This window comes from Dama dama, chromosome 29 (assembly GCF_033118175.1).
Source record: "Dama dama isolate Ldn47 chromosome 29, ASM3311817v1, whole genome shotgun sequence".
In the NCBI taxonomy this organism is placed as follows: Eukaryota; Metazoa; Chordata; class Mammalia; order Artiodactyla; family Cervidae; genus Dama; species Dama dama.
Window position 1 is genome coordinate 46,847,484 of NC_083709.1, and position 26,012 is coordinate 46,873,495.

At 37.1% G+C, this 26,012-nt stretch overlaps 1 protein-coding gene across 3 annotated transcripts in view; it reads right to left on the reverse strand.

Annotated features, from left to right (window-relative positions):
- The window catches only part of RIC1 (RIC1 homolog, RAB6A GEF complex partner 1), a 144,260-nt gene that overhangs the window by 19,935 nt on the left and 98,313 nt on the right, over positions 1–26,012 (reverse strand). For all 3 annotated transcript variants that reach the window (XM_061132712.1, XM_061132711.1, XM_061132713.1), the window contains 9 exons: positions 21,688–21,832; positions 20,971–21,019; positions 19,204–19,356; positions 17,221–17,424; positions 12,566–12,604; positions 12,149–12,259; positions 11,099–11,188; positions 2,336–2,496; positions 1,220–1,355 (listed from right to left, as the gene is read on the reverse strand). In XM_061132712.1, coding sequence (XP_060988695.1) covers positions 1,220–1,355; positions 2,336–2,496; positions 11,099–11,188; positions 12,149–12,259; positions 12,566–12,604; positions 17,221–17,424; positions 19,204–19,356; positions 20,971–21,019; positions 21,688–21,832 — 1,088 coding nt within the window. The remainder of the gene's footprint in view (positions 1–1,219; positions 1,356–2,335; positions 2,497–11,098; positions 11,189–12,148; positions 12,260–12,565; positions 12,605–17,220; positions 17,425–19,203; positions 19,357–20,970; positions 21,020–21,687; positions 21,833–26,012) is intronic.

A 26,012-nucleotide genomic window follows, 5' to 3' on the forward strand; every position in this document is an offset into this window, starting at 1 on the left:
ACTTGATAGGCTTAGGCATGACAACTTCATTGTGAAGTTCCCATCAACCTTTCATTGGTTTCAACTGAATCCACTCATTTTTTCAAAGGCTGCAAAACTGATTCTTAATTCTCAAATTCCTTCCATATCTTTTAGCTAGAGATCTTCTATAAAACATTCCTTTTTTTTATTAACTAGGACTATCTGGTTACATGAAATATGAGTTTGCAGAGAAAATGGAACCTGTATTTTAAAGGCACTCAGTGGAAGTGACTTAATAGGAAGTTTTAAAAAGACTAGACAGACAGGGATGACAAGTAAATCCACACAGCACTTTGCTCTGAAGATGGGTTCCACACTGACATGAAGTTTGGAAACATAAGTTATGCAACCTGGTCCTGGTGGCAATGCTACCTACACAGTTACTTTAACCAGAAGCTATGGGGGTATGCCTTCTCTTTGCTCATAATTAACTAATCATGGAGTCCTCTATATGTCATATTCCCTCTACTTCTTTCTATCTTCTTTTCACTACCCAAGTCTGGACCACAAACACCATTCACCTAGATCATTGCAATGGCCTCTTAGCTGCTCTCCCTTCATCCAGTATTGTCCAACTCTGGCTCATTTTCCTCCTTTGTAATGTTTTCTCTAATATTACAAAGCTTATATCTAATAATTTCTAGCTTAAAACACTTTAGACTTTAAGACAAAGTCCATAGTATCAATAAGACTCTCATACTCTATGTTCCAGTCACTGTGAAATTTCTTCTAATTCCCTGAATGTGTCATTTTCTCTCTTATCTACAGGCCTTTGAACTGTTCCCTCTGACTGAAATTCCTCTTTACTTAGATAACTACCACTTGTTCTTCAGGTTTCAATTTAAATGATAGAGAAACTGTATGTGATTGCTTAGACTACTCCAGGCTTTTGTTACACACGGTATAACTTTTATACACAGTATAACATTATAACACAGTATCACTTTCTGGTATACACAGTAACCTGTATTACTTTTTGGTATACACATCACATTTGTAATTAATTATCTATGTAATTATTTCTTTCCAGTATTAGCAAAAACCATGTTTGTTTAGTTGGCACTGTAACCCAGCATCTTCATGCAAGGCAAATTCTAGATATTTAGTATGTGTTTTCTGAACAAATGAATAGTTCCTAATATCAAATTAAAACACAAAGAACCGAAAACTGTAAAGAGCTCTGATAACAGAATGGTACCTGCTGTGGCATTTTCAAGGTGATTCCATTCTCTGTACTCACTGATGTCAGAGTGACAGATACCACTAGGAAAGGGTGAGGAATGTAGCGTGACATGGATACTTCCTGAAGAACCTGAATACCAGCAGTATTTGGACTGTTAAAAGAGAAAGAAACCATGTATCTCAACAATTCTAATGAGTTTTTTTTTCCCTCCCCATTTCTACTACAAATAGTATGAGAGTTTATGTTTATAGGGGCCCCAAAAACTTTCTACCTACCATTTCTACCTCCCCAAGTATCCTTTAAACAGCAGACTGACAAGGCTGTGGCACCCAAGAACACAAATGGAGATAAGGGGAGGGAAAAAAAGAGAGTAAGACATAGAAAGAAAAAAGAAATTGGGAAGAACGTTACAGGAATAGCTTAGTCAGCTGAGATGTAGTTGGCTGAGGAAGGAAATGGGTTCTATCTAAGGTGATCTGTTAATTTTTATCTTTATAAAAGATATCCTCAATTACTAAGCTACTTCAGCAAACACGCACTTCATAGCTTTTTTATAAAAAGAAACAAAAGCCATCTGAGAACAAAATAAAACTCAAGAAGTGTGGTCTAAATGCTGCAAGTCAGCCAGAAGCAAAGAAGAATATAAGCAACACACACAAACAGCAAGAAGACGGTCGGTTTTTCCTTTTCCAGACTTCAGCCATCTAGGCCAGTGAAAATGTACAAGAGTCTGCTAAGGCCATGCTTCCTAAGCCCCTGAAGCTGTAGAAACACTATAAATTTCCCCAAGTTTCTAGAACACTAGGATAATTAGTAACAACCTGTTATCAAGATGTGTAAAAAAAATTAATATTTAAAATTTTACCCCATCTCAAACTAGCTTTTTTTTTTTCTCAAATGATTCCAGTAAGATTAGCTGAAAAACTTGGTAAAGCTTTATAGTTTATTTCTTTTGGTAGCTAAAAGAGAACTACCATAGGAAGATCACTAATTAAAATTCCTTGCTTTATGAAACTCCTAAAACAAAGGAAACCAAATATAAAATTAGAGTAACTGTTTTGAGAAATAAAACTACAGAGGAAGCATGATAAATAAGAGCAAAAAATGACTCTGTATATTTTATATACTTACCCATCAGATTTTCTTTCAATACTATAAAGGCATATTGAACAGTCTGCTCTAAAAACTATTACCATGTCCCGGAAGACACTAAGCAGTAATGTTTCTGCTTGTGTTTTGGTGACATGAGCAAAAGCATTGTCCAGATTTGAGGTTCGCAAATACACTCTGAGCTGTAGAAAATAAAAATAAAGACAACTATAAAAAGAAGATACCTACCATGGATGACTAAATACTTTAGACATACTGTTTTTTAATCTATTTTTTTGCAAGTAAAAGGAGCTAAAGACTAATCTGAGCATTCATAATAAATGGATATTTCTATTTTGACAAAGTAGGCTCATTCTACACATAACTAAAAGATAGGTGATCAAAACTTTGATGTACTATTATGAGATATGCCTTTTAGACCTGCACATTTAGACATGACATCAGGAGGTGTAGTTTCTCAAAAAATAAATATATCAATCAATCAATATATCTCTAAGGACAGACATTCTTATAAACTTTTCAATTTTTAACTATTTTTTATTGGTTACAAACTTGATAGAGAATGGCTAAAATCATTAGAAAAAGTAATCATGGGAGTCCTGATTATTTCTTTAATTTTTTTCTTTAAAACAGTAACTTGAAATGAAAATCCTATTAACTAAAAATGTGGAATTTTTGATTAAAAGGAAAATGTCTCATTCATTTCCAGTAGGTTATTTTTACATAGATTAAACAATGCTTGTGAGAGGAGGAGCTAAGATGGCGGAGGAGTAGGATGGGGAGACCACTTTCTCCCCTACAAATTCAACAAAAGAGCATTTGAACGCTGGGCAAACTTCACAAAACAACTTCTGATCGCTAGCAGAAGACATCAGGCGCCCAGAAAAGCAGCCCATCATCTTTGAAAGGAGGTAGGACAAAATATAAAAGATAAAAAGAGAGACAAAAGAGCTAGGGACCGAGACCCGTCCTGGGAAGGGAGTCACAATAGAGGAAGTTTCCAAACACCAGGAAACCCTCTCACTGGCGGGTCTGGGGGAAGTTTTTGAATCTTGGAGGGCAACCTAACTGGGAGGAAAAATAAATAAAACCCACAGATTACATGCCTCAAAGCAACTCCTAGCAGAAAAGTACCCCAGACGCCCGCATCTGCCACCAGCAAGTGCGGAACAGAGAGGAGTGGGCGGCATTGCTTAGGGTAAGGACCAGGCCTGAATGCCCTGAGGGCAATCGGAGGGAGCTAATATGAGATAGCAACTTAAACTGTGGGATAGCAAGAGAGAGAGAGAGAAAATTAATCGGCCCGAACACACTGCCAGCCCATTCACAGAACAAAGGAAGAACTGAGCGATCCCAGAGAAGAGCTAGCTGGCTGCGGACGGGCAGGAGGCAGAGGGGAGGGGAAAGGGGCAAACTCAGCCCCAGAGACAGCAGCCCCTACCAAACTGCAAACAGGCTTCCAGTTTCTAATCAAAGACTTCCTGAGATTCTGGATGGTTGACATCCGCTGGGAGGGGCACAGCTAGAAACCAGCTCCTGAGAACAGACACAAGGCGTACGCATCCGACTGGCGCGCACGGAAACTGAGGCTGGGACTGTGGAGGGGATAAGGTGCACCGCACCCAGGGAGAGTGTGCTCCTCTAGTTCCTGGCTGCCTGAGCTGCTCGGGTGGGGAAGGCACAAAACGCAGGCCCAACCGAGTCCCTGCTTTTGTGGAATACCCAAAAACTGGAACCGCACGCAATGCAGGGCCCGCACCCTATAGAGCAGCCTGGAGCCTGAGCAGTGTAGACAGGGGAAGCACACACGCCCACCGCAAGCGGGGGCAAACCCAGTGTGGCCAACCCAGTGTGGCCGGAACACTGCGAGTGCTCCCCACACACGCCGGTGACATTTGTCCGCAGCGCCCCTCCCTCCCCGCAGCACGACTGAACAAGCGAACCTAAGCAAGAGACCACCTCTGGCCGCTTGTGTCAGGGCAGAAATTAGACACTGAAGAGACCGGCAAACAGAAGCCAAATAAACAAAGGGAACCGCTTCAGAAGTGACCGGGGCAACAGATGAAAATCCCTGTAGTTAACACCAACTACACCAGAAGGGGCCTATAGATATCGAGAAGTGTAAGCTCGAACAAGGAGCTATCTGAAACTGAACTGAACCCACACTGCCCACAACAGCTCCAGAGAAATTCCTAGATATATTTTGACTTTTTTTTAAATTTTTTCTCTTTTATTTTCATTTAAAATTTCCTATTACTCCTCTATTACTCCTTAACTTTCATTTTCATATATTTTGACTATTTTTTTAATTAAAAATTTTTTTGTTTCTTTTTTTATCTTTTTCTCTTATTTTCTTCTAAAGTCCTCTATTACTCCTTAAATTTCTTTTTTCTTTTTTCCATTTATTTTTATTAGTTGGTAGCTAATTACTTTACAATATTGCAGTGGTTTTTGCCATACATTGACATGAATCAGCCACGGATTTACATGATTCCCCATCCCCATCCCCTCTCCCACCTCCCTCTCCACCCGATCCCTCTGGGTCTTCCCAGTGCACCAGCCCCAAGCACTTGTCTCATGCATCCAACCTGGGCTGGTGATCTGTTTCACCCTTGATAATATACATGTTCATTTTCATTTCACTATAACCTTGCCAAAAAAAAAAAAAAAGGCCCTATTTTTAAACCAAACTTCATATATATTTCTTAAATTTTTTGTGTTTTTGTTTTTAATATTGTATTTTTAAGAGTCTAACCTCTACTCTATATTTTTAATCTTTGTTTTTCAGTATTTGATATCAATTTTGGACATTTAAGAATCCAATGTTCAGTACCCATTTTTATTCAGGAGTGTGTTGATTACTCTCTCCCACTTTTGACTCTCCGTTTTCTCCCTCAGATCACTTCTATTTTCTCCCTTCCCCTTCTCTTCCCAATCCAATTCTGTGAATCCCTGTGGGTGTCTGGGCTTCGGAGAACACTTAGGGAACAGAGAACTGTGTAGACCTGTCTCTCTCCTCTTGAGTCCCCCTTTTTCACCACCTGCTCATCTCTATCTCCCTCCTCCCTCTCCTCTTCTTCATGTAACTCTGTGAACCTCTCTGGGTGTCCCTCACGGTGCAGAATCTTTTCACCATTAACCTAGAAGTTTTATTATCAGTGCTGTATAGTTGGAGAAGTCTTGAGGCTACTGGAAGAATAAGACTGAAATCCAGAGGCAGGAGACTTAAGCCCAAAACCTGAGAACACCAGAAGGGAACATTAAGTAATAAGAGATCATCCAAAAGCCTCCATACTACACTGAAACCAACCACCACCCATGAGCCAATAAGTTCCAGAGCAACACATACCACGCAAATTCTCCAGCAACGCAGGAACATAGCCATGAGTGTCAACATACAGGCTGCCCCAAATCACACCTAACACATAGACCCATCTCAAAACTCACTACTGGACACTCCATTGCACTCCAGAGAGAAGAAATCCAGTTCCACGCACCTGAACACCAATGCAAGCTTCCCTAACCAGGAAACCTTGACAAGCCAATCATCCAACCCCACCCACTGGGAGAAACCTCCACAATAAAAAGGAACCACAGACCACCAGAATACAGAAAGGCCACTCCAGACACAGCAATCTAAACAAGATGAAAAGGCAGAGAAATACTCAGCGGGTAAAGGAACATGAAAAATGCCTACCAAGTCAAACAAAAGAGGAGGAGATAGGGAATCTACCTGAAAAAGAATTTAGAATAATGATAATCAAAAGAAATGAGGACAACCTCAGGGACCTCTGGGACAATGTGATACACCCCAACATTCGAATCATAGGAGTCCCAGAAGAAGAAGACAAAAAGAAAGGCCATGAGAAAATACTCAAGGAGGTAACAGCTGAAAACTTCCCTAAAATGGGGAAGGAAATAGTCACACAGGTCTAAGAAACCCAGAGAGTCCCAAACAGGATAAACCTAAGGCGAAACACCCCAAGACACATATTAGTCAAGTTAACAAAGATCAAACACAAAGAACAAATATTAAAAGCAGCAAGGGAGAAACAACAAATAACACACAAAGGGATTCCCATAAGGATAACAGCTGATCTATCAATAGAAACCCTTCAGGCCAGAAGGGAATGGCAGGACATACTTAAAGTAATGAAAGAGAATAACCTACAACCTAGATTACTGTACCCAGCAAGGATCTCATTCCGATATGAAGGAGAATTCAAAAGCTTTACAGACAAGCAAAAGCTGAGAGAATTCAGCACCACCAAGCCAGCTCTTCAACAAATGCTAAAGGATCTTCTCTAGACAGGAAATATAGAAAGGTTGTAAAACGCGAACCCCAAACAACAAAGTAAATGGCAACGGGACCATACCTATCAATAATTACCTTAAACATAAATGGGCTGAATGCCCCAACCAAAAGACAAAGACTGGCTGAATGGATACAAAAACAAGACCCCTATATATGCTGTCTACAAGAGACCCACCTCAAAACAAGGGACACATTCACACTGAAAGTGAAGGGCTGGAAAAAAATATTTCATGCAAACGGAGACCAAAAGAAAGCAGGAGTTGCAATACTCATATCAGATAAAATAGACTTTCAAATAAAGGCTGTGAAAAGAGACAAAGAAGGACACTACATAATGATCAAAGGATCAATCCAAGAAGAAGATGTAACAATTATAAATATATATGCACCCAACATAGGAGCACTGCAATATGTAAGGCAAATGCTAACAAGTATGAAAGGGGAAATTAACAGTAACATAATAATAGTGGGAGACTTTAATACCCCACTCACAACTATGGATAGATCAACTAAACAGAAAATTAACAAGGAAACACAAACACAAACTTTAAATGACACAATGGACCAGCTAGACCTAATTGATATCTATAGGACATTTCACCCCAAAACAATGAATTTCACCTTTTTCTTAAGTGCATACGGAACCTTCGACAGAATAGATCACATCCTGGGCCATAAATCTAGCCTTGGGAAATTCAAAAAAATTGAATCATCTTTTCTGACCACAGTGCAGTAAGATTAGATCTCAATTACAGGAAAAAAAATATTAAAAATTCAAACATATGGAAGCTAAATAACACGCTTCTGAATATCCAACTAATCACAGAAGAAATCAAAATATGCATAGAAACAAATGAAAATGAAAACACAACAACCCAAAATCTATGAGTCACTGTAAAAGCAGTGCTAAAGGGAAGGTTCAGAGCATTACAGGCTTACCTCAAGAAACAAGAAAAAAGTCAAATAAATAACCTAACTCTATACCTAAAGCAACTAAAGAAGGAAGAAATGAAGAACCCCAGGGTTTGTAGAAGGACAGAAATCTTAAAAATTAGGGCAGAAACAAATGCAAAAGAAACTAAAGAGACCATAGCAAAAATCAACAAAGCTAAAAGCTGGTTTTTTGAAAAAATAAGCAAAATTGACAAACCATTAGCAAGACTCGTTAAGAAACAAAGGGAGAAGGACCAAATTACAAAATTAGAAATGAAAATGGAGAGATCACAATAGACAACACTGAAATACAAAGGATCATAAGAGACTACTACCAGCAGCTCTATGCCAATAAAATGGACAACTTGGAAGAAATGGACACATTCTTAGAAAAGTATAACTTTCCAAAACTGAACCAGGAAGAAACAGAAGATCTTAACAGACCCATCACAAGCAAGGAAATCGAAACTGTAATAAGAACTCTTCCAGCAAACAAAAGCCCAGGACCAGATGGCGTCACAGCTGAATTCTACCAAAAATTTAGAGAAGAGCTAACACCTATCTTACTCAAACTCTTCCAGAAAACTGCAGAAGGTTAACTTCCAAACTCATTCTATGAGGCCACCATCACCCTAATTCCAAAACCAGACAAAGATGCCACAAAAAAAGAAAACTACAAGCCATTATCACTGATGAACACAGATGCAAAAATCCTCAACAAAATTCTAGCAAACAGAATCCAACAACATATTAAAAAAATCATACACCATGACCAAGTGGGCTTTATCCCAGGAATGCAAGGATTCTTTAATATCTGCAAATCAATTAATGTAATACACCACACTAACAAATTGAAAGATAAAAACCATGATTTTCTCAATAGATGCAGAAAAAGCCTTTGACAAAATTCAACATCCATTTATGATTAAAACTCTCCAGAAAGCAGGAATAGAAGGAACATAACTCAACATAATGAAAGCTATACATGACAAACCCACAGCAAGCATTACCCTCAATGGTGAAAAATTGAAAGCATTTCCCCTATAGTCAGGAACAAGACAAGGGTGCCCACTCTCACCACTACTATTCAACATAGTTTTGGAAGTTTTGGGCACAGCAATCAGAGCAGAAAAAGAAATAAAAGGAATCCAGATAGGAAAAGAAGACGTGAAACTCTCACTGTTTGCAGATGACATGATCCTCTACATAGAAAACCCTAAAGACTCTACCAGAAAATTACTAAAAAGCTAATCAATGAATATAAAAGCTAATCAATGAATATAGTAAAGTTGCAGGATATAAAATTAACACACAGAAATCCCTTGCATTCCTATACACTAACAATGAGAAAACAGAAAGAAAGAAATTAAGGAAACAATACCATTCACCATTGCAACAAAAAGAATAAAATACTTAGGAATATATCTACCTAAAGAAACAAAAGACCTATACATAGAAAACTATAAAACACTGATGAAAGAAATCAAAAAGGACACAAACAGATGGAGAAATATACCGTGTTCATGGATTGGAAAAATCAATATTGTCAAAATGACTATATTACCCAAAGCAATCTATAGATTCAATGCAATCCCTATCAAGCTACCAACAGTATTCTTCACAGAACTAGAACAAATAATTTCACAATTTGTATGGAAATACAAAAAACCTCAAATAGCCAAAGTAATCTTGAGAAAGAAGAATGGAACTGGAGGAATCAACCTGCCTGACTTCAGGCTCTCCTACAAAGCCAGTCATCAAGATAGTATGGTACTGGCACAAAGACAGAAATATAGATCAAAGGAACAAAATAGAAAGCCCAGAGATAAATCCACGTACCTATGGACACCTTATCTTCGACAAAGGAGGCAAGGATATACAATGGAGAAAAGACAACCTCTTAACAAGTGGTGCTGGGAAAACTGGTCAACCACTTGTAAAAGAATGAAACTAGAACACCTTCTAACACCATACACAAAAATAAACTCAAAACGGATTAAAGATCTAAATGTAAGATCAGAAACTGTAAAACTCCTAGAGGAGAACATAGGCAAAACACTCTCCAACATGAATCACAGCAGGATCCTCTATGACCCACCTCCCAGAATATTGGACATAAAAGCAAAAATAAACAGATGGGACCTAATTAAACTTAAAAGCTTTTGCACAACAAAGGAACTATAAGCAAGGTGAAAAGACAGCCCTCAGATTGGGAGAAAATAATAGCAAATGAAGAAACAGACAAAGGATTAATCTCAAAAATATACAAGCAATTCCTGCAGCTCAATTCCAGAAAAATAAATGACCCAATCAAAAAATGGGCCAAAGAACTAAACAGACATTTCTCCAAAGAAGACATACAGATGGCTAACAAACACATGAAAAGATGCTCAACATCGCTCATTACCAGAGAAATGCAAATCAAAACCACAATGAGCTACCATTACACGCCAGTCAGAATGGCTGCTATCCAAAAGTCTACAAGCAATAAATGCTGGAGAGGGTGTGGAGAAAAGGGAACCCTCTTACACTGTTGGTGGGAATGCACACTAGTACAGCCGCTATGGAGAACAGTGTGGAGATTTCTTAAAAAACTGGAAATAGAACTGCCATACGACCCAGCAATCCCACTTCTGGGCATACACACCGAGGAAACCAGATCTGAAAGAGACACGTGGACCCCAATGTTCATCGCAGCACTGTTTATAATAGCCAGGACATGGAAGCAACCTAGATGCCCATCAGCAGATGAATGGATAAGGAAGCTGTGGTACATATACACCATGGAATATTACTCAGCCATTAAAAAGAAATCATTTGAATCAGTTCTAATGAGACGGATGCAACTGGAGCCCATTATACAGAGTGAAGTAAGCCAGAAAGATAAAGACCAATACATATACATGGAATTTAGAAAGATGGTAACGATAACCCTACATGCAAAACAGAAAAAGAGACACAGATATACAGAACAGACTTTTGGACTCTGTGGGAGAAGACGAGGGTGGGATGTTTTGAGAGAACAGCATTGAAACAAGTATACTATCAAGGGTGAAACAGATCACCAGGCCAGGTTGGATGCATGAGACAAGTGCTCAGGGCTGGTGCACTGGGAAGACCCAGAGGGATGGGGTGGGGAGGGAGGCGGGAGGGGGGATCAGGATGGGGTATATATGTAAATCCATGGCCGATTCATGTCAATGTATGGCAAAAACCACTACAATACTGTAAAGTAATTAGCCTCCAACTAATAAAAATAAATGGAAAAAAAAGAAAAAAAAAAAAAAAAAAACAATGCTTGTGAAAGTGAAAAGTGTTAGTCACTCAGTTGCATCTCTTTGTGACCCCATGGACTGTAGCCTGCCTCTGTCTATGCGATTTCCAGGCAAGAACAGTGGAGTGGGTTATCATTTCCTTTTCCAGGGGATCTTTGGCAGGCAGATTATTTACTGTCTGAGCCACCTGGAAAGCCCTTAAATAATGCTTAATATTTTTAAAATATAAAATCTATTATTTCTGAGAGAACAAAAACATACCTCTTCTTGACGATCACTTATGTTATAACATGCAAGGACAATAAAATCATTCCACCAGGCTAAGCCACCTGTCACAATCATATTCTGCTCCTTAAAAAAAAAAAAAAAAAAAAATACATATATATATATACACACACATTTATTCCTGCCAGTAATACATTTGTAAAATATTCCTAATCAGACAATGAAAGCTCTAATTATTTCTGCTCTACTCTCTATTCCTCCCTCCCCACAACATAAAGTGTTTACTCGAGGGCCTTTATTAATAAAGATTCAGATCCTATTTTGAAAAAAATGTGTATTTCTGTAAGACAGAAAATACATTATTGAAAGTCAGTGGGAACCATGTAGCATCCCACATTCAGTACATCTTGGTCTACATTCTGGCTTTATCATTTACCAGCTGCCTGACTCTGAATCCTACATAAAATGGTAATAGCAGTGCCCTCACTGGGTTGTTATTAAGATCAGTGAGATATATGAAAAGTGCCTGGTACATAGTAGGCACTGAGTAAATGTCAACTTCCTTTTCTTTTCCTTCTATTTGATTCTTGCAAAATCCAAATGCACATTTGTATGCTACCCAGATGTTTATATTGTACACAGACAAGCAGGGAACGACTTCAAATTTGTGGAGATTTATTCCAATCATATCTGGTGAACTCTACCTGAAATGGAAGAGTAAATTTTCAATTACAGGATTAGCATCTAATCTTAACAAGAATTAAAAACAAACTATCTATCTCAACGGACATGAACTTGGGTGAACTCCAGGTGATGGTAAAGGACAGCGGGGACTGGCATGCTGCAGTCCAAGTGGTTGCAAAGAGTTGGACACAACTTAGCAACTGAATAACAACTATCTCAATACAAAATCCATTATCAAATACCAAGTACCTTATCAGAACTGACCCTTGGACACAGTTCAGTCATTTTGTAATGTCTTGGTTTTACTTTTTAGTAAGTAAACAGTGGTTTACTCTATACTTAATTCATATTGTAGTTCTCCCACACTTTGAGAAATAGGTTTTTAATTTCAAAAAGACTAACCTGGGTAATGTTTCCAAAAAGCTTCCATTTTTTGGTGAGTAAAGAGTAATGTGCAAAACCAAACTTGCCAACAACAGCAATATTCTGGCCAAGTTTATCAATAGCTGAAAACTGAATTAAAAAAAATTAAAATCTCTTCCTTGAATTTTTTATTTAGACATAAAGAGCTAAGGATTATGTCAGGACAGCAGACTATTAATAAACATTTGCTAAGTGAATTAAATGTAAAATGCTAAATTCAAAAATCATATTTATATTATATTTAACAAAATTATAGATTTATACTAACAATGTATAAGGAATCAAGCACTGAAACTTCTATCAATGCACCCACTGAAAGGCTCAATCTCCAGAATACCTCTTGCAGCACATGCCATCCAATGAAAGTTAACACCAACAAAGTAACAAATAACTCACCCGTATAGGCCAATTGCTCTCTAGATAGGTGCTGGAAATCTAGGAAATAACACATCAGTTTGTAAGACTTTTGAAATGTTTACTATATTTAAATGTAAAGCATTAGCATCATAATATGAGATTAATTTTCCTGTAATGTTTAAAGTGCTCCCAAATAATGAGTATTACTAGCAGCCAATATTGCATATCTCCTGTCTCATCCATTTCATTATATGTTTCTAGACATCAGGCTTTCCTCTTCTTTCTCTATACTGTTTTTGTTTGTTTGTTTTAAATATTGAACACTCAATAAATAACAGAATGACAAAAGATATTTAGAGAAGCATCTACAATGGTAGCCAAGAATTGTGTAGATGAACAGTCTGGTTTTGCTGATATGAACCATCCCTAAAATCTTATCTAATAAAATCAGAGCCTCAGCAAGAGTTTTTTTTTTTTAAATAGAACACTCTTTCTTATTTTTCTATTTTTCTGATTAAAAAATCAATGCATGCTTATAAATTTTAAACAAAATAGTACACAAAGTACAAACTAAAATTCTTCTCTTACATCACTGCTCAAGGGAAACAACTGGTTAGTTTTTATTCTGTCTCTAAACAGCCATGTACATGTGAAGAGTGTGTATAAGTCACGGCTATTTATTCACCTACAAGTACTTTTAATATATTACAGATATGAACTCTACATCTGCAGCATCAACAACAGATTATCTTTCCATGCTGTCTGTCTCAGTTTTGTACATGGTGTCATTTTATTACTCTAATGAGAATTTTAAACTTAGAAAATCCTCTGTGAGATATTAATGCAGATTAAGTCAAGTCTAGCTTTATTGAGACTGTGACCTTTCTCTTAGTCTGCTGATTAAATAGTTTCATGAGCACATGGTGAATGAAGGGTGAAAATTAACAGAACAACAGAACAAAGGAAAAGTCTTCTGTTCCAGAATAACTATAGAACCTTCAATTTATTTATTTGCCTTTTACTCAAATAAAAATTATTACATATTTAAAAAAGGAAAGCCAAATGAAAAAGCCAAGTGAATGCAATCAAAGCCAATAAGCTTCTTTGTGTAACGTGAAGACGAAACCAAAGTCAAGCAAAAAAAACCCCAAAAAACTCTGAAAACATCTGTATTAATCTTGATAAAATTTATTCATAAAACTATTTTTGTTAGACTTCACTTACTATTCAGTTAGTCAACCTAAAATCTAAATAAATTAATAGCTTTTAGTACATTAGGAAGTTCTTAACCCCAGAACTGCTGATGTGTGGACGCCTACCTTACAGAATTAAGTGATAGATATACTTGAAGAATGCCTAACTTGTTTCTTAACAGATATGCTCTACCATTCAGGCCAACTAGTAAAATTCATTATGATGGGTGAAATTAGTTCAGAATAATGATAATCTGAGGTAATGATCAGGTGGCAAAGTAAAACTTGAAAGTAGTTTTGCAGCTATAAGTGAAATTCTTTTTTTGAATGAAGAAAATAAAAATAGTCACTTGATGAAGGATGTTCCTGGAGTACAACTGAGCTAGCACTCAAGACACTGAAAAAACAAACAAACAAGCAAAATGCCCCACTTCCCCCAAACCTTGGTATTTCATAGTATTTATGAAACGTGTGAGTGGGTAAAGTGGGAAGTGAGATCTCACTGCCAAAGTGGATTCCAACATGAAGAGTTTCTAATCATAGGAACCAAGGTTAAATCTTATCATTTGATCAGACTCTGATGAATATCTAAGAGAAAACAATTTATTCTTCTATCCTCCAAAAGTGTATGAGATGCCACAAATGACAAATGGTTTGCTTTCAAAACTTAACATTGAAGCTTTATTTATACAGTTTTATGTCTTGAAGATGCTATGAAATAAGAACAAAAAATTTTCCCCAGGAGATCTACATATTACCTGAACTTTGAGTTCCACCCCTAACACTGAGAACAGAAAATGGCAAAACTAAGAAAAGAGGTGGCTAATGAATGACGAAGAAATTCAGGTCAGGACTGCATACTCAGGGCACAAAAGTCATGTCACACCACTGGGAAATCCAGTGCTAAGCTACAGAATCTCTACTCTTAACAACTTAGGATTTTTCCATCTCTCATAGAACCTAAATGCACCTTTTTTCCTTTAAAGTCATTCTGCTAAAACCCTGTCTCCTCCTCAGATTTACTTCTGTCTGTATCTGGTGAGACTGTGAAAACCATCATCCTAGGAGATCTGATCTGTGCCAAATAACTGGAACACTTGATTCACATTGTAGGAATGAGAGCAAATCATTTATAAACTAAATAGCCTTTACAATATAAAATTTATAAATTTGTAAATTACATGGCAATTTATAAATTATAATAGCCTTTGCTGACCTCCCTAACAAAGTGCCTGATACATTACCCTGCTTCTGACAAGTATGCATTTGTGTTATTTTTGTTAAAGGAGGAAACATAATTAACAAACAATCTTCTGACCACGAAACTAATGACTATAAGGTAGAAAGCTTAAACAAACAAACAAAAAACCTAGGAGTCTAGATGGGGAACAGACAGAGCAGCAGAATTAGTTGAGCTCATGTGATGAACTCTAAGCTGTACAAGAAGCATACAAAATATTAATCACACAAACAAAGCTACTTTGATGGAGGATGCAGGCACTCTCCTGGACAAGAGAATGTGCTGAAGGCGGAATTAGACAGGCACCTGTGTTTCTTCAGGGAATACTTACTAAAGGCTAAAATGTCTGGAAGGTAAAGCATTAGCATCATATGGACACTGTAAACCACACTACCAAACACACACCACCAAAACACTGCATTGACTCTTGTGGCTGGATTACCAGCAAATATAGCATAGGGCAACTCAAAGTAAAAACAATGCCAAGTAGGCACATGCTAGGTTTTATTACTAGATCTAAGTCAGGAGTATATTATATGCTTCAACATTTAGTACCTAGGTTTTAAAATAGGTTCTATTATTCCCTTAATTTATATCATGATAAGGATCAAGTCTACCACTATTCTGCTGTGTGACCTTGGGCAAGTCACCTAACTTCCCTGAGCTTCAATTTCCTCATGTATAAAATCTAGTTGGACTACATGATTGCTAAGGTCCTTCCAGCTCTAAAAATTCTATGAGTCCATTATAACTTAATTTGGGGGGAATACAACAACTCTAGCATTATTTTTATTAGTTTTAAGGAAATGGAAACCATTGGTAAAGCTAGAGTTAAGTTTATCTTTCTGAATATTTTAGATATCTAAAGAACAGAATGACAGAAGAATCTTGCTAGTACCTATTTGTCTGAAGTTGTAAAAGCAGTATTATATGCTTCTAACACAGGATACTTCATAAATGGCTATGAATCACAGAATCACTGAATTTTTGAGCTGGAAGGAAGTTCCATTTTTGTTATTGCCTGATGGATTTTTGAGTTCCAGACCTACCTTCTTCGATCCTCTGCTCTACTTGGCTCTCTGGCAACACAGACCTGGCTAGGCAGAACTGGCATTCATGCTAGGTCAGTGTAGAATGAATAGTTCAAAGTATGGGGGAATGAAAATAGCAGAGAAATGGCTATAGGAGAGAAGGGAGCAGTGGAAAATTTTAGTCAAGGAAGTAGCTGACGCAGTTTTATTTAATAACTTACTAATTATAAAATGGTATGCACATTGTTTGATTTTATGAATTTATCAATGTAAGTTAAATACATTTTCTTTTAGTGTATACCACATGTCAATGTAGGAGATATTCTTCCTTTAATTTTTCACACAGTGACCATTCTTCTATCTCTCATTATCTCCACTCAAAGTCAATTGAAAATAACATGGGAGGTGAAGTAAGCTAGTAAGGTAAAAGTATAGAATGTAGAAGACAAAGAATTGTGGAAATAGACAATGACTAAAAGAAACTAACTCAAGAGTAGACTCTGATGTACCTAAGACACTTTGGTGACAAAACTGGGAAGAAAACACTCAGGACTCTGAAATATGTATGAAAGTTTCTTTCAAGAAACTTCAATTTTCTAATTTGTCCAAATTAATTTTGTTTTCAAAACTCAGTATTAATTTCTATATTAAATGTCAATTTATCAGAATTATTAAAAGAAACCACTAATTTGAAAGTTATATCAGAATGAATAAATAATCTGGAGTAAGACCAAGTAACAATAAAATTATTAACAGTAACACTCTAGACTAATCACAAGTCTTCAACTTGGGTCCAGAGTCAGGCAGTTAACCTCAGTGTGCACCCATCAGGACTACAGGGTCATCTGGACAGGGGACTGACTGACTGTCACTTTTCATGAAATTACCACACTTCTCCCTCTGCAAATCTAGAGCCAAATTTGTACCAAAAGAAGGCTGGGAGTAAAATAAACAGTCCTGCACAGTAAAAGGGCAAAGCATACACTTGTAGTTTTTCAAACTATTCACTTACTAATGGACTTAAACCAGGTGGGAATACAGACTACATCAGGGGGAAAGAAAGGAGAAGACAAGAGGACAAGAGCACAGAAAAGCAGAAGAGAGTCACAGTCAAAAAAGGTTAGAAAGCTCCTCAGTTCTCCAAAGCAGCAAATGAATTACTTAAACATCTGTTTCAGGTGCTACCTTAGCAAGGACTAAGTCACTAGTCAACAGCATCTGAAGACTTACCTGTACTACATGCCAATGCCGATGACCAAGTAAAGTGCTTAAACTCTGAGACTCTAAACTGCTATCTGCAAAGGGGCTCTTTTCCCGACGGGTTTTGTGATCAGAGTGAGCTGAAGAACTCCTGGGATTCTGGCTCTGTGAGGCCTCTCCACAGTTCAAGTACAATCGATCCTCCCCCTGAAGCAACACTTGCTCTTGGTTACTCTAGATGAGGGAAAAGGAAGCAGAGGGAAGGAAAGCAAATAAAAACAAGTCAATATAAGGTGGTGGAAAGTAAAATGTCAATTTAGTTTTATTGCTGGAAATATACCATACATTTCAGCATTGATTTTCCTCACAGAGGACAAGACTACATAAAAATTGCTCACACTGTTACATTTAAGACTAACAGGCAACATTTTAATGATTTCTTCCCAGTGTAAAAAAATCTTTATTAAAGTTTATCATATAGATTCCAAAACACGCCCAGGGTTACAACTGCTATAGCAGTATCTTTCACAACTACTTCAAAATGGCAATGCTATGAGAGATTTTCCATCTGAAAACTGAATAAAACTACTCAATGTCTACAGTTTACAAAGCAGTTTTATATAAAGTATCTCATGAATGGTGATAAGAAAACGTGTCTGGTCAGACACTTTGTGTATATGCTCACTCATGTGCCCACACAGCAAGGAGTGGATTAGACACAGGCATAACTGGATTCTGGAGGATCTTTTAAATCATGGGGAGGAGGAAGAGTAGCCTACATCTGTGGTCCTGGTTCAGAACAATTCAATAACTGCTTGGTGAATGCATGCTTAGTACCAAGGGATATGCCAGGCTCTGAAGACATTTAGACAAAAAGTTTTTACTTTTGTGAAAGGCCAGTGTTTTCAAATGTAGGCAGATTATTCACTCACTGTTTTTTATAAACTAGACAGATCAGCACCCTGACCCCTCATCTTCCCATTGTAGTCCAAACATCATCTTAACATAAAACTCAGGGTGTTTTTATACTATTATTTTGGATGAGGGGGCAGAGGAAGAAATCCTCCACCCTTGTGTTTTTTTTATTATTCAACTACAGTAGTAAGGTCTGAGATCCACAGTATTTTCATTCTTTCTCAGTGTGTTGTAAATTTTAATTAGAAACTGGTCGCACCATATATTTAAAAACCCACTGATGGCAGATACTAAGATATGCATTTCTATCATGCAACATATACTGTTCTTACATATAGCATATTAATATCATATTTCAGACTGATAAACATGAATTTATGTTATAATTTGGGGCAGTGTTTCCCAAAGCAGGATTCTAGGCTTATTTTCTTGCAGGTCTTCCTTAAAAATTCATAGGTAAGTAAGTTTGGGAAATATTGCTTTTTATATACCAACTCCTGGACTTTTATGACGCACATTAGCGTATTAAAGACTAGATTCCTATGCTAAAAAAATCTCTACAGCTTTGTTTAACTGCTTTATTTCACACAAGACAACAGAACTTCTTCTTATTCTATGTAATTGCTATTTATATTTCTCACAAATTGTGCCTGGTGGAACACACTTTGGGAAATGCTATTAACACTAAATTTTATTCAAGTTATTCAAGTAAATCTGTAAACACTGCTTTTCCTCAAGTTGCTTATGATCCTGCTTTAAAAAAAAAAAAAAGCATGGGACGTCCGTGGTGGTCCAGTGGTTACAACTCAGTGCATCTACTGCAGAGGGCACAGGTCTGATCCCTGGTCAGGGAACTAAGATCCTGCAGCCTATCCCCTCCAAAAGCTAATCCTGCTCAGAAATAAAATTTGGGGGTATTATTTAATATAAATTAAAAAGAAACCTAATAATCACAGAAAATATACAAAAGAAGATCATATGCCAATTTTAGGAGTACATGCAATGTATCTGTGTCATAAGGGCATATCTGTGTCTGATATTCTAACATGAAAGCCATTAAAAACAAAACCAAACAGAGTTTTAATTAAATAAACTTACCATACAAGGGTTTACAGTGAGTGCACTCTTGATAAACTGAAACAGTAGAATACCAGGCTGTTTAACTATACTCTTGGAGTCAGACTCATTTTCAGTATTTTGAGAACCAAATCCACTGATTACCCAGAGGTGATAGCCTTCAGCACCCCAGCTCTTAGGGAAAGAGGGGGGAAGAAAAAGAAGAGGGGGGAAATCAAAGCAATAGAAAATTAGTTATTTTTCCTGGTTTTAAATATTTAAATTCTCAAATAACCAACAATAAGCATTATTAATTACTTCTGAAGGCTGGAGATACCATGGCAAACAACACAGACAAGAATCATATACCTACATCTACTACATCTTAGATCGCCAGTAGAAACCCTCACTGCTCTCCACCTAGAATAGTGAAAACACTATGTACTAATTCTAGCTACAAATCCTAAGAAATGCCTACTGCTCTCTGTAACTTCTCTATTAGTTTAACTGCCTCTCAAATACAAAGAACTTCCTCACAGAGACAAGATCCACATTACACAGATGAAGCTTGACAAACAAGCACTGCAACAGATACAATCTTGTACAGAACAAAGAAAATGGACTGGCGACTGTAAGACTAGGGTTTCCACTGCAGCTTGCCTACCATTTAGTCGTACTATCTTGGCCAAACTATTTGGTTTTACAGGGTGTAAGTTTCTTCCTCTATAAAATGAGAGAGCTCAAAGAAATTAACCAGGCCCAGTCAATTTTAATATTCTCTAACTACATTTCATGACTGTGAAAATCACTTAAAAAAAAAAAAAATCATGGGAAGAGTAGTAATTCCCATCCTGTAAGGCCAAGAAAATACTATTGAGGGGAGGAGAGGTCCATGAATTGCTGCAAAATTTCACAAGTTCTGCTTTCCCTTGAAAAGTTTCAGTTGCACACATTAACTAAAATGCTTAGATCCTTAGTTTGTGATTAAAATATCAGCTTAATGAGGCTGGTAACACCAGTTGTTGCATTTGTTGCATGCCATTCAGAAGCACTGATGGGCAGTCACAGAAACGGTGTTTGAAAACTTAAAAGTTTGAAGGTGTGGAGAGTCATCAGATGGGATCCTTGGTGATGAAAGGCTGGAAACCCCTGTTCAAGCCAACCACGGCGATTTAAATTCTTTGAGAAACCCACTATCAGAAAATGCCTTCCTCTGTGGAGCAGGGGAGAAAGGCAGTGATAAGCCTGAGCCTCACAGCCACGAACATCACAAAGGTGGTACACAGGGGGCTATAGTAAGAAAATTATTTTATGTAAAGACAGGGTAGTTATACCTCACTGCTTTCTACAGAAGCTGTTGAAAATTGATTGTAAAAATACTATTACAACAAGGACTGCAATTCTTTTGATATACAATTCTTTTGATATAATGTACATGTCCTCTAGGAAAAAGACCCAAAGAGCACTTCACATTAAAAGGAGGCTACGGGAAGTGGGTGTTGAGTAACATAAAAAACGCAGGTATGTTTTGGAAAAACAAATGCCTGATCTGAACAGTCACTGTGTTCACAGAGATGACAGGCCTTGCTGGACACATCAAAACAAAATAAAAATCAAACACTGAAAATTAGATAGTCTGTTAAAGACAGACTGTTAAACGTTAACACTTTCATTAAAGCAAGAACTGTGTAAGAAGAGTCTCACGAGATTAGAAGAGCTTTTTAATTTTATTAGGTCAGTATGAAGGGAAAACAGGAAGAAGAAAAAAACCAAGTTTTCTATGCCGTGTCAATATTTTATAGAACTTACCATGGAGTTGATTTTAAGGGGATCTTTTTTGGTACCATCTGACCTATAACTGAAACAGAACAGAAAATCAGAAAGAATCTTCTAATTGCATAAAACATTTAGCTTTAATTTTTTAAAAAATGATTTTCTTCCTTTGAAAGAGAAATACACAATACTGTGTGAAATATGAGACTCCTGGTCAATATACCTAGGTATGTCACTAAGATACAGTCTTCCAGGTACTCAATAATTTCTTGACAGGGTCATGCAGTTTGGGCAGGTATGCTCATTATGTCAGGACTAAAGTTCAGGGTAGTACATGAAATGGGCAGAGTGTTAACCCACAGAGAACCTATATTAACTCAATGAGATAATGTAATTTTTCACTTTCTACTGGCTACTTCTATAAATAGTTTACAGCTCTTATTAGATAATAAGCTCTTTGAACATAGATTCATGTGTGATTTAGCCTTGAATCAAACATTTATCACATACACAACAGGGGTTCGATAAATAAATGCATTTTTATTGAAGGAACAATCAACTGAAAGAGGATGGATGTATGAAGAATTGATACATTCTAAATAAATTAATTTTGAACCTTATAAACTGTTTTGGGGTAAAAGTCAAATAAGGCAAACTGGTAGCTGTATGACAAAGTTTGCATGCGCGCACGTGTGTGTGTATTGTCTCAGAGAAAATGGAGTTATTTTGTCCAAAATTTCTTTACTGACTCACGCAAAATCTCCTCCAAGTGTACAAATCAGCTGGGCTCCAAATACACTCCATAAAGAAAGGCCTCCATATTCCCAGGTCACTACCACAACACTATTGTCAGGAGACCATCTGACCAACTTAACAGCTCCTGTTTTGTTCCAAATGTCTGTTAAGAAACCACAGAAAAGTTAAGAATAAATGACTGCTTCATACTTAATACTTTTTACAGCCTCTATATTCAACTTGAAATAAGCAGAAAGGCATGTCTGCTTCAATGAGATGAATTCAGTTCATTTAGGGCTATTTAAAATCAGTATGATCATTGGTCTGGGCTTGATCTAATCAGAACAAACTCTGTACCCAAGGATTCGTAAGAATCCAGAACCATTTCTGGCCACTATTAGCTTAAGTAACTATTGATACAACTGTGTGGTCTTAAAAACTCTTTGGCTTTGGGAAAATCAGTTTCTCTAAGATTGGAATAATATTTCCCTTGAATAATTCAATGTAATATCAAAGTACTCTACAAAGTATGAGGTGTTTCAAAACAAAAAATATTTTACCATGATCTTCATGTTTTTTCAGTAATATCAAAGGGACTCAAATTAAATTGAAGTTTAACCTTATATTAGGATTAAGTAGGTAAACTCCAGCTTCAGCACTATAGATGCTTGTATCTTCTTTTAACTAATAATACTTCTTCTAAACCTATATATAATTACTAAAGGAGAAAATTTCGTTGCATAGTAAAATCCAAGTTTCTTTACTGCAGAGTTAAATGAAACATACCAGCATTTCCCATCAGGAATTCAAACAGATCTGTATGACCTTCTTTACAATTACAGTTCTTTACATCTGCAGTATTAATAAATTTTTGTTGTAAATATATCTGCTACAAAGGGGTGGTATACAGATATTAGCCTACAGAAGACAGGCTTGGTTAACAAGAATAAGAACTTTTTCCCTCTGCCTGTGTTTGAATCCTCACATTAGCATTTCCCAGCATAATTCAGGTATATGAATAACTTTTATGTATATAAAAATAGGAACATGTATAAGAAACATCTCATTAGTATACTTTACACACCTAGGAGATAAATTTAAAACCAAACCAAGAAAAAAATACAAACTCAAATCAAAGCTTACAAAAGGAAAGTAATTCCATGTGCAAGAATAAAAATAAGGTTTAGATGTATATTTACTATCACAAAAAGCTGCTAGTGTTTTAGCTTATAAATAGTATTCCTATTATCCCAAGTAAATATATGTAATATCTGTATCTATATCTACATACACACATATGTACATATTTTCCAAGCATTGTACACATGTTAAAAAAATCTAGATACAGAGATGTACAATAAAATAGCAATGATGTTTAACCTAATTTTCAAGTGGCAGGAATACAGAAAATTATCTAGCTGGTAACCTACCATAAACTTAGATTGTGATAATTTGCATAATGAGAAAAATATAAAAATAATCCCCAAACTTGCTGTTACAAGTTTGAACAGCAAAGACAGAATTTGCAAAGTTTGAATTTGCAAGACAGAAAGGATGATCTCCAGGAGCCAAAAGAAAAAAACCAAAAGTGAGACCGGTTAGTGTTTGAATTAAGGCACCCCAGGTGTGAAGAGTGGGAAGTGATGAGATGAAAACAGTTGGAAATATAGGGACAGAAGGTTGGAATGGGACCTAGCTGTGACTAGGGAGTTGGGGGTCTCACATCCTTATACAAAGACAAAAAAAGGGGTTTCAGGGCAACATGAGTCTGAGAATCAGAATGGAAACTGATGATCATGTAAGGACTCCTGATCTGCTGCCATCTGTAAAAATCAGCCAGTGAAGCCAGAAGAAAACGTAGACGCTTATGTCTGTTCAAGAGGCAGGACAACACAAGTCTCCCAACATTTTAAGCAGCTTTATAGCCAAAAGTTACATAATCCAAAAGGGCAGCCCTCTCCCATAACAAAGACCACAAGAGAGGGAGTTAGCAGATAACTAAAGGGAGACCTGGCATTCCAAGAACCTGAGAAAAGGAAACAACCTGAAAAATTCAGTACAGTGTTGTCAAACGATCAACAGAAGGGATCAGCAGTACTTCCTGAAATGATGTAAACATTCTACATTTGCTTGGTCTAACAGACAGCCACTAAGCTACATCAGGCTATTTAACATTTAGGTGTAAAGAGGCAACTGAGATTTCATAGTAATCCAAATCTGTGCCCCAATCACTAATCCCAAAGAAGGTGAAGCTGAACGGTTCTATGATGACCTACAAGACCTTCTAGAACTAACACCAAAAAAAAAAGATGTCCTTTTCATCATAGGGGGCTGGAATGCAAAAGTAGGAAGTCAAAGAGATACCTGGAGTAACAGGCAAGTTTGACCTTGGTGTACAGAATGAAGCAGGGCAAAGGCTAATAGAGTTTTGCCAAGAGAACACACTGGTCACAGCAAACACCCTCTTCCAACAACACAAGAGACAACTCTACACATGGACATCATGAGATAGCCAATACCAAAAACAGACTGATTATATTCTTTGCAGCCAAAGATGGAGAAGCTCTATACAGTCAGCAAAAAAAGACCTGGAGCTGACTGTAGCTCAGATCATGAACGCCTCATGGCCAAATTCAGACTTAAATTGAAGAAAGTAAGAAAAACCACTAAGCCATTCAGGTATGATCTAAATCAAATCCCTTACAATTATACAGTGGAAGTGACAAATAGATTCAAGGGATTAGATCTGACAGATGGAGTGCCTGAAGAACTACGGATAGAGGTTTGTAACACTGCACAGGAGGCAGTGATCAAGATCATCCCCAAGGAAAAAAAAGGCAAAATGGTTGTCTGAGGGGGTCTTACAGATAGCTGTGAAAAGAAGAGAAGCAAAAGGCAAAGGAGAAAAGGACAGATATAACCATCTGAATGCAGAGTTCCAAAAAATAGCACCGAGAGATAAGAAAGCCTTCCTCAAGAAAGAGGAAAACTATAAAATGGGAAAGACTAGAGATCTCTTTAAGAAAATCAGAGCTACCAAGGGAACATTTCATGCAATGATGGGCACAATTAAGGACAGAAATGGTATTGACCTAATAGAAGCAGAAGATATTAAGAAGAGGTGGCAAGAATACACAAAAGATCTTCATGACCCAGATAACCATGATGATGTGATCACTCGCCAAGAGTCAGATATCCTGGAATGTGAAGTCAAGTGGGCCTTAAGAAGCATCACTATGAACAAAGCTAGTGGAGGTGATGGAATTCCAGTTGAGCTATTTCAAATCCTAAAAGATGATGCTGTTAAAGTGTTACACTCAATATGCCAGCAAATTTGGGAAACTCAGAAGTGGCCACAGGACTGGAAAAGGTCAGTTTTCATTCCAATCCCAAAGAAAGGCAATGCTAAGCTACTGTACAATTGTACTCATCTCACAGGCTAGCAAAGTCATGCTCAAAATTCTCCCAGCGAGGCTTCAATAGTACGTGAACCAAGAACATCCAGATGTTCAAGCTGGGTTTCGAAAAGGCAGAAGAACGAGAGATCAAACTGCCAACATCCGTTGGATCACAGAAAAAAACAAGAGTTCCAGAAAAACATATACTGCTTTACTGATTAAAGCCTTTGCCTATGTGGATCATAACAAACTGTGGAAAATTCTTAAAGAGATGGGAATACCAGACCACCTTACCTGCCTCCTGAGAAATGTGTATGCAGGTCAAGAAGCAACAGTCAGAACCAGCCATGGAACAATGGACTGGTTCCAAACTGAGAAAGAAGTACATCAAGGCTGCATATTGCCACCCTACTTATTTAACTTATATGAAGAAAATCATGCAAGATGCCAGGCTAGATGAGGCACAAGCTGAAATCAACACTGCTGTGAGAAATAAAATAACCTCGGAATGCCATCCTCATGAGGATGACACCATCCTCATGGCAGAAAATGAAGAAGAACTAAAGAGCTTCTTGATGAAAGTGAAAGAGGAAAGTGAAAAAGCTGGCTTAAAACTCAACATTCAAAAAATGAAGATCATGGTATCCAGTCACATCACTTCATGGCAAATAAATGGGAAACTGGATATAGTGACAGACTTCATGTTCTTGGGCTCCAAAATCTCTGCAGATGGTGACTGCAGCCATGAAATTAAAGGACGATTGCTCTTTGGAAGAAAAGCTATGATCAACCTAGACAGCATATTAAAAAGCATAAACATTACTTTGCTGACAAAGGTCCATCTAGTCAAAGCTATGGTTTTTCCAGTAGTCATGTATGGATGTGAGGGTTGGACCATAAAGAAACATGAGCGCTGAAGAATTGATATTTTTGATCTGTGGTGTT